Genomic DNA, 10,303 nt, shown 5'->3' on the forward strand with positions numbered 1-10,303 from the left:
TTATGATATTTAATTAAATTAAATAATTAAGTAAAAATACAAACAATCTTTTATTTTAATGAATGATGATGAAATGGCATATCTTCGGTGATGAAATAGTTACGCTGTGAGGCACTAACGGAGCATGTTATAATGATAATAACGTCAAATCAGTTAGTCCATCATATCTAATTCACCAGGTAGTAACCACAAGGAGCGTAGTAATCAATGTGAAATAGTTTGCTTTGCATTAGTCTTCCTCTCGTACTAAAACATTATAATTATTCTGTAATCTACATCTACACTAATATTATAAAGAGGAAAGATTTGTATTTTTGTGTGTATGCATGTTTGTAATCGCCAAAAACTTTGCCGATTCCAAAAAATCTTTCACCATTAGAAAGCTACATTCACCCTGAGTAACATATTTATTTATAGAAACGATTATAATAATATCATTTATTTGCAGATAAAAAAGATAACGATGCTGAAAAGGCTTCCACTCAGCTGGTGCCGCAGGATCACTTACTGAAAAAAAAAAACTACCTATCAAAAATCTAAAATGAAGAAAGTTAAATGGATGAATTATATGTGTGATAAATAGAAGAAAAAAAATGTTAAAAATGTAATATACTTGATATATTTATTTATTTAATCAATATATGTGTCATTTTTTACGTTTTTAAACACTGAGATCTTTCTAAAAATATATTCTAAAAAGAACCTATATATTTGTTTTTTGTCAAATATAGCATTTGGACAACGCATAACACAACACAGTATTCTTATTATTACATTTGTGATTCAACCATTCAAAATATTCATTTAAAATAAACATGTATAAGGTATTTAAATTTTAGGCGAAGTAGGTTAAAAAGGCAAAGTTAGGGGGATTGACAGTACATTTACAGTATACTTTAGAAACCTTAAAATTTAATTCGAGTTAAGTTTTCTATTATTAATCCAAACTAAGGTTTTCTTAATTAATTAAATTGTATAATTTGCCTTTAGCCACTTATCTGTAGGCAGTTTATAATATAATATTCTGGATAACGTGTGAAAGTAGTATTGTTTAATAAGAGAAGACGTTTCGTTACTAACTGAATAAAAATAATATCTACACATTTAAGAGTTAAGTCGGGGGAGGCGAGTCAAGAAGTCTCAGGAGACTGCGGCACAGAGTACTTTATTTGAGACTCGGTCTCTATTGCAGTTCCTACGAATGCAGATGACAGTTATATGTAGGGTTGTAGAGTCCCGTAGGTACTAGTTACTAAACCAAGTGGTACTCGTTATTTCAGTATCATTACTAGTTACTTTTGATGCAAATGAAAGCCAATAAATTTTTTGCCGTGTTATGTTACCTTTTCTTAATTTTTCAACCGAACTCTGTACATTTTTTTAAAATATTTTATATGTTTTTTTAGACTGCAAAAATTCTCAGATTTTCTTTTCAGTAAATAAAAAATGTCATTAGTACTATAGCAGTCTTAAAATCATTTTTGGCGAATTGCCAGGATTTGTTATGCCTGATTTGAATTCACGGTAATTCTATTATTCTTCATTTCAAAACTTTAGTATATGCGTAACAACAATAAATGCAATATCCAGATTCATTCTGTCAGAGGGTAACTACAGTAACTAAATAAGTTCGTATTAAACTCTTAACTTTTACGAACATAGTCAAGAATACCGTAATCAAATTGGCAAAATCACCGACCTCATTTGGTGGAAGCAATTAAAATTAAAAGAAGTTCACTAATATGAATAACCACAGCACCTATAAACAACTACAAGAATTACGAAATACTGATACGGTACTTTCGTGACTTTTTAGTTGGTACTTACCTTTTGCACAGTACTAGTTACATGTCATTCGTTTGACACTTCACATTGGCTTCATGTACAAAAATATTGCTATCTTTTTCCTTTACCCTAGCGAGACGTTTGTGTAACAGAAAACAATATAGTTTCAAATTTCTATCTATATACTTCTTCCTTCTTCTATATCTGTTGGTATCAGTCTGCTAATTTAGTGACTTTGACATTACAAACTTTTACTGTTAGTCGGGATTGAGGCGATCAGCCATACAATATACAATGTATATTTATTGAATCTCATCTCTTCATTCGTCCAATTTACTTTGGGTCTTTAATAACAAATAAATGTCGCATAATTTTCTTACCAATAACTGTCAATGACAGGAATACATAAATGTGAAAATGCCTAGCATTAGAAAATATCGACGTGATACAAGTGAAGTCAGCTGTTGTTTGAAATATGTAATTTTTGGTGTTAATGTATTATTCTGGGTAAGTAAACACTATTTAAAGGTCTCTGTTACTGTATTATATTATACTGAATGCTTTCAAGGTATAATTTTAGGATCTGTAACATAAACATCTTTGAGTCAAGGCTATACTTTGCTTGTAAATAGAGAGTGCAATCCATTGTAATGGTTTTATTTTACACGTATAATTTTGACACAAGTTTACAAGTCACATTACAACTATGGATCGTAGAACAATATGAATGTTAAACACTTGTATACAACTAGGTCATTATTACATACATGTGAACTGAATGCATTTACTGTAAAACAATAATAAAGGTTGACCTACTTACTCTAAATGGATCCAAATCCTACCAGTTGGTATCCTTGCGGTCTTGTTTAATGTCGTGAAGTAATAAGGTAATGTAGTACTATGTAAATACAATATTTAAAAGTTATAATAAAAAATATAATATATGGGTTCAGAGAATAATATTATTGTTTACAAATTTTATAATCAATACTGATCATTGACTCTTTTTATAAATGTCCTTATTTAAATGAGTCACTATTATAATATATCCAATATTACATATTGTCATAGTCGTAGAATACTGACGGATCTGACTATTAAATTAATAGTCAGATCCGTTAGTATTCTACTACTATGACGATATGTATGTAATTGTGTACCATATGCCTTCCTGGAGTTTAGCATTTCCCATATAATTTTATATATTGAATAGCTGTAAAGGGTGTATAGAGGTACCATTCTCACAGGTATAGAGAAAATTCCAATTTTAGTAGAGCAATGTTTGAGACTACTTAATAATGTAATATTTTAGTGGTTATTACCTCACGACTGTAGCAATTATATGATGTGACAAGGTGTCCCTACTTAATTTACATTGTTTACTGTAGTATCTAGACAGTGAGTATACTGATGAAATTATTGTAGGTACTATTTACATTAGTACATTTATTATATAGTGTGTTACATGGCTTATTAGTAACACATACCTTCAATGTAGAGTTGGGACATAGACTAACTTTACACTTAACTTAAATCTATGTTATCTTGAGAGGTACTAATGCAAGAGTCTCGAGTGATGACAGACATATTACAAGGGTTATAACTCTATAACTAACTCTATAACTATAACTCACCAATTAACAAAATGACTGGGACCAGTAGAAAAAAGACGAATAGGTAGACAGAGAAAAATATCAATCAAATTCATAGCGACAAATAGAAAATCATTGAGCAAGTTGGAGAGTCTTTTATCTACATGGATATATATAAAGAAACCAAATTAATTAAATCTGAAAGTATATTTAAAATTGTAATTATATGGAAAGTAAAGCTTAAAAAATAATAACTAATACATTACAATTTCTATATGTATCTTTCCCAGTTTCTCGGACTGATTGTGTTGGCTGTAGGCGTGTGGGCATGGTCAGAGAAGGACACATTTAATAATCTCTCCAGACTCACAAATATAGCTCTAGATCCTGCATTTATCTTAATATGTGTTGGTGAGTAATTTGAATTCCTAGAACATATATATAAGTACTATGTAAATTATATCATATAAAATGTCTTTTTGTTTGATAGTTTAAATTAATAATTCTTATTTACATCTGAAATAATTCTTTATTATTTATTTCCTGTTGTTGAGGTAATACATGAAGATAAAGTAACTGATAGTGAGTATTGTACAAATAAAGTATATCCTAACTTTTGAAATGACATAAAACATGGAGATTTTAAAACACTCATAATGACAAAATGTTCTATAAACATTGTAGTTCTGAACCTAAACCTACAATAAAGTAACTGGCATTAAAATAAATAATATTTTAATTGTCTGTAAACCATATTCTAAACTGGATGGTGATTGACATTATTGTAATGATATTTAAGTATAATAATATATAAATAAAGATGTAATTTTGATTGTGATATCAATGTTTATATATATTTAGTTATATACATTTAAGTGAATTGAGTGTTGTTCACTTTTTAATAAGCATGGGGCACGGAACAGAAATATATCTGGCTTGTGCTTCAATTATGTTCAGTCAATTGTTCAGAATTGGTTTACTAATTTTGAAATTTGAAACAGACAAGCTTGAATTAATACTACCTTCTTTGTTGTAGGAACCATAACATTTATAATTGGGTTCACTGGTTGCGTTGGCGCATTGCGTGAGAATACTTGTCTGCTGGCTTGCGTGAGTATCATATCTTAATATCTGTTGTACTTACATATTTAGTAACATAAACAATTATTAGGCAGGTATGCACCTAGTTATTAGGGATGCCAACTTATTTTTTAACTTGAAATGATTAAATTATAAACTATCTTAAAAAATACAGTCTTTTTCATCTAGTAGACTCAAATTTCAGTGTATTTTTTATTGTATTAAGTTTATTTAGATTTAAATTTATAGTCCGACATTTCGTCGTGTTCGACCGGTCCCCAATACCTTCTATTTTCACAAACAAGAGACATTGTACTGTCTTGTACTGTTGTCTATGTACATTTCTTTGTTACGCCAACCTGAAATACGGGATAAATAATAAATTTAATTCTATGTTATTTACTTCCAAGAAAGTTATCGTAACTGTAAGTATAATAGGGTACTAGTAGTCAGTTGCTGCGCACCTAGGCACGCATTGCACGCACCCAACTTCCTTCGTTTGTCCTGTTTATTTACTAATCACGTTGACCCACAATAGATCATCGCTGCCCTCTCCTATTATCAATTTAGTCGTAGACCAACAATCATGGTCGTCGCTTAAATGCCCTATTCGGCTCCCTTTAACGAGACGCCAAGTTTTACCCTTATTGAAAATTTTTCAACTGATTGTCTTTAAAAACGTAAATTAAAACATAATTTACGTTTTTAAAGACATTCAATTGTTATCGTTTCTTCCCCTAGATTCCTTTTTAAGGAAATTTATTCTTTTGCAATTCCATAATGGAAAAAAACTGTTAAAACCACTTAGTAAATAATTATTTAGTTACAGTGTATTACAACAAATTATATGAAATGTTAATAAATGGGATGCCAGGTCGTTCTGGGCGATCATTTATACAACACTACATAAATTTTTACACTCAATAACGGTATAAAAATGTACATTAGAATTAAAAATTATTACTAAATAGTCTAATGTGTGCAGTAAGATGTTTTTATTTTATTTTCAGTATGCAGTTTTTCTTGCGTTGTTGTTGTTGGCAGAGATGGCAACGGGAATATTGTTTTTCGTCTTTAAAGATTGGGTAATATATATTTTTTTGTATTTTTACTAGTCACTACAGTCATGACATGGGAGGTCTGTCGAAAGACCTCTTAATGAATAAGACGAGCTATCTGAATCTAGTAGCTAAGAAAAGCTCTAAAAGTTGCTATGAACATATTAAGCTTTGGAACCACTACACTTATTTTAGTAATGTATCAAAGGTTCATTATTACACACTGACATAAGCTGGATATATTAGGTGAAATTATACAAAACCTATAAAGTTTTGATCCTGGGTGAAGAGACGGCGTATTTAAATGGGAACATACATTTTATATTACTATATACTTTAATACACTATTAAAGTATATACAGTAATATAAAATAGTTAACAAATCTTGCAAATACAATATTTGTAGCACACAACGTATCGTATCGTAACAACTGCAATTTGGTATTTACGTAGCAATGTTAATTGACATAAACTACTTGTTACCCTGTTCTCGCAGACAAAAGTCGCCGGCAGCAAATTAGTCTATAATTATTAACAAAACCAAAATATGTTCCAGATAAAGCAACAGGCTACGAGTGGGTTCCAAACATTTATCACACATTACAGAGAGGATCCCGATCAACAGAACTTGATTGACTGGATACAGGAAGATTGGGTAATTATATACACATTTTTTGTAGGTACTTGTTATAATTGTATATTCTGTACACTGATTTATCATAATAATGATCATTGTTTACAGAGTCTTAATTATCTTAGTTTTTACAGTAAATAATGATATAATGACGGCCTCGGTAGTCTAGCGGTTTAGCATACCGCCTTCCGATAGTCGCGGGTTCGATTCCTTGCACGGTGCAACATTTGTATTCATGAGTATGATTGTTTGTATCGGTCTGGGTTTTATCTATGTATTTACCAAAAATATATCTAAGTATTTATATTAGTTGTCTAGTACCCATACCATATATATACTCTGCTTACCGTGGGACTAGATGGTGCTGTGTTAATTGTCCAGGGTGTTTTATTTATTTAATGTAAGTAATTTATTTTATAGATAGGCCAAGTGTTTGGTAGGTATAAAGTGAAAGTTTCCGTATGTCAAATAATTTCTGTTACCTGTTGGGGGTATTTACAACAACCATTCATGTAGCTTTGCTTTGAACTGCCTTTTGTATTATAAAGTAACAAATATACTTTTAGGATCTTTATTATATATTCTAATAAACAAAACAGTGTCATTATTTCCATTTAGAGATGTTCTTGGGTTAAAAGGTCTACCTCTGTGAATTTTTTACTGTTTGTATGTCACTTTGGTTAATTTAAATATACTCTTTGTCTTATCAATAAAATAGGATATTGGAAATTCAATAAATAAGCATCTAATAAAGTAAAATTATTAGCTTCAGTGTTGCGGCGTCGAAGGTCCCAGGGATTGGGATCGAAATGCATACTTCAATTGCTCAAGTGGAGCGGTGGGATCCCGAGAGGCTTGCGGAGTTCCTTTCAGTTGTTGCCGCAGCAAACCTCAAGACATCATCAGAAACAAACAGTGCGGATACGACGTCAGGAAACCAACTTACGTTAGTATTACAAATTCTGATACCATCTATTTCATAATCACATAAGGAATAAATCGGTTTATGTTGGATTAAAACAATTTAAAATCTAGTACCTCACAAAATACTTATTATTTCAACATTAGTAAATTACGAATATCAAGGAAAGGGAGTTTTTGATATTCACATAATATATATATAAATTAAAGAATATATATATAAAGCATACTAACTTCAACGCTATCAAGTTAGTAAAACTATAGTTTGCAAAAATAACTATGTTTGTAATGTTTATGAATTAAAATGATGACGACCTCTATGGTCTAGCGGTTTAGCACACCGCTTTACTTCCGATGGAAAGGTTGTCCGAATGGTTCGGACATTTGTTTTCGTGACTATGATTGTTTGTATCTGTCTGGGTGTTATATATTATGTATTTACAAAATGTCTAAGTAAATTATATCACTTGTCTGGTACCCATAATACAAGCTCTGTTATTATTATTGTCATGAAATTTACATCGTGTAACAATTCATTATTCAATGTAGTTTAAATGGAGTGTACATGTTTAAATACTCTTTAATTTAACAACTCTCGCCGTGATATCTAGTGCTGTTCATGTTTATACACGATGGTTGCGATGTCCTTATTTGATATTCTAGTAACAAAAAGGATTAAAAATGTAATAATGCGCAGGTAGGTATTCTATTAATATATATTTGCAAACGTAGCAAGTATCGGAGCGTGTCATCCATGAGCGAGGCTGTTTGGCTGCCGGCGAGGATTGGCTGCAGCGACACTTCGCGCCAGTTGCTGCTATCCTCCTTGTACCGCTCGCCTTGAAGGTCTAAAGCCTTCTGGATTCAATGTCATGTAGATTTGACTGCTTTTTAGTTGTATAAAAAAATATAAACAATCCAGTCGCACCAAAAAAACATTGGAGATCAAACTCTTTGACGTATATTAAATAAATAATAATGTTTTTATTTATTACTTTAATAATAATTAAAAACAACCAAATCGACGATTTATTTTTGTAATATATGTATGTACAGGAGGATATTAAAATTTATGTGCATTTATTATTTTTTATTTTCAATAAAATTAAATTTTATGACGCACAAAATCGATACTAGTGGGTGTTGGCCTTGTTTATATTTTCTCAATCTGCAACAAAGCACAGCAGATAAAATGACCGTTACTTATATTCTGTGGCCTTCAATTCGTCTACCGTTTATTTTAGTCCTAGCTCTATGTAGCGAGTAGTTTTTTTTACTATAGTTTTTGTACATCAGTTTTTTTTTCTTTTTGTTGTAGAGTTTTGATATAGGTAAGATTATATATGACAAAGGCTGTCTAGAGGCCGCCGAGGAGTGGTTTGACCACAATCTGTTGATTGTAGCTACATCCGCTGTTTGTACTGCTTTTGCACAAGTAAGTTTTGATATATGCACAATATTTTTTGTATAAATTTTAGTTACTACATTAATATTTAAAATGGAACGTACTGTTTCTTTTTACTGAGTTTTAACTTTGGTGGTTGCTTTAAATTACATTTGCCTAATAATAGTTTAGTTTAATTATTTGGTGATTTATGAGTATATTTTAGTTTTGCTTTATGTGATAATGACGTTATAGATTTTGTACATAATATTTTAGTCTTGTATCTATCGTGCTTATATGTAGCGCTTATAAATGAAATTAAAATATACCTTCAAGCCTCCTTATCCCAGATGGGATAGTCAGAATTAGTTAATCTATGAAGTCATGGTGAACGCAACACTTGACATAATCACATTTCGTATAGTATTCTTAATTCCGTCGTGCCAGTGGGCGACCCTGTTGCCACCTCTCAGATTTATTTGCTTTGTTATCGGTGTTTCCATCACCAGATGGCCAGTCAGTCAAGTCGGAAATATATAGTTTTTTAGCTGTTGACCAGATTGGAACTCATATCGTAGGTACCTACATATACCTGACATACACCTCTCGGTGTAGGTTAGGGTAATAGACCACTAGGTCACTGGACTTTAATAGATTTCGTGTATATAACTACATGTATATTAATATCGTTTTTGAAAGTGTATAATTAAAAATTAAAAATGTATAGTATAATTTTTAATATTTCTGTTATACAATGCTAGGAAGATATTCTGCATTGACTGTGACATGTGACATTTGAAATTAAATGAATGATGAAATGAATGGTCCGTAAAATCTAATTTACATTAAGAAAGTATATCCATAAATTAAAATAAGTAGTAAAATTATTTTATGACACTACTTCCATTTCTAGAGTCAGTTATTTCGTTAAAATGTATACCTATCTTTATATGTATTTCGTCTAGAATTATATTTATGAGTATGTACTAATAATCACAATTAAAGCATTGTGTTGTAAATATCATTAGTTGAACATTCTAGGAACAAAATTTGAATCAGTGTTTATTTTACACAGATTTTGGGTATCTGCTTCGCTCAGAATCTCCGCGCGGACATTTTTGCGCAAAAAGCGAAGTGGCACTGACAATCCGCCTCTCCTGCCGCCGTGTGACGTCATAAACACACCCTCGACCCTTATACTGCTCTATACTCTGCTTTTCCCACGCGTCTACAACTGCACAGGAATCCAGCATGAAACTATACAGGTACATGCCTGATAGCCGTGAGTTTGCACAGGTTTATCTAAACATTTTCTGCGCTAAGGCATTAAAATTATAAATCAAGTTAAGTTCAGCTGAATGGTCTACAGAGTTAAAACCTAATAGTGAATTAAAGGATTTGCGTATTTATTTTGTTCATATGTTATGATTCATTATTGATTGTGCATCTGTACTATCTAAAACTTAATCATCTATTGAATACGTTTGACAATTCCGATAAATAAATATTGTTACATATTAACAATTTGTTACGACAGTGTAAAATTAATTTGGTGCTTTCAAATAACTATGACTGAGTTGTAATGTCCAGCATAATACTATTTATACTAAATATATTATATATAAGTACCTGATAATTGTTACTTTTTACACATGGATTATATAAATTACGGTGGTATAGCAGCTTTATAATTTATAAAGAATAATGTTTATAATATTTTTACAACCAAACTGTATAGAATAAACAATAATTTTATATACGTTATACATTCCTTATTATCTGGTTGGTACACACTTCACTTCAAAATTTTGTATTACAATTTTTCCCTACTGTACAGTTCAGTATACAG

General features: G+C 30.8%; 1 protein-coding gene across 2 annotated transcripts; it reads left to right on the forward strand.

Moving 5' to 3' along the window:
* Positions 1-2,056: 2,056 nt before the first annotated feature.
* On the forward strand, positions 2,057-10,303 carry LOC131847877 (tetraspanin-5). 2 transcript variants are annotated; one of them, XM_059197569.1, is made up of 9 exons: positions 2,057-2,292; positions 3,668-3,788; positions 4,414-4,487; positions 5,468-5,542; positions 6,072-6,170; positions 6,916-7,095; positions 7,803-7,916; positions 8,389-8,505; positions 9,530-10,303. In XM_059197569.1, exons 1-9 carry the CDS (start codon positions 2,203-2,205, stop codon positions 9,596-9,598), a joined length of 939 nt encoding a protein of 312 aa, XP_059053552.1. In that variant the 5' UTR covers positions 2,057-2,202; the 3' UTR covers positions 9,599-10,303. The 2 variants fall into 2 exon arrangements, with proteins under 2 accessions (XP_059053552.1, XP_059053551.1); XM_059197568.1 differs by lacking the exon at positions 7,803-7,916.

Source organism: Achroia grisella, unplaced genomic scaffold (assembly GCF_030625045.1).
Source record: "Achroia grisella isolate CSIRO2021 unplaced genomic scaffold, CSIRO_AGI_Agris_v1 utg544, whole genome shotgun sequence".
Taxonomy (NCBI): domain Eukaryota; kingdom Metazoa; phylum Arthropoda; class Insecta; order Lepidoptera; family Pyralidae; genus Achroia; species Achroia grisella.

Bases quoted from the DNA above. Each gene is read 5' to 3' on its own strand.
- LOC131847877 (XM_059197569.1), top strand. From the start codon at position 2,203: ATGCCTAGCATTAGAAAATATCGACGTGATACAAGTGAAGTCAGCTGT. The intron at 5,543-6,071 runs GTAATATATATT...AATATGTTCCAG, and splicing joins TTTTCGTCTTTAAAGATTGG to ATAAAGCAACAGGCTACGAG. The intron at 8,506-9,529 runs GTAAGTTTTGAT...TATTTTACACAG, and splicing joins TTTGTACTGCTTTTGCACAA to ATTTTGGGTATCTGCTTCGC.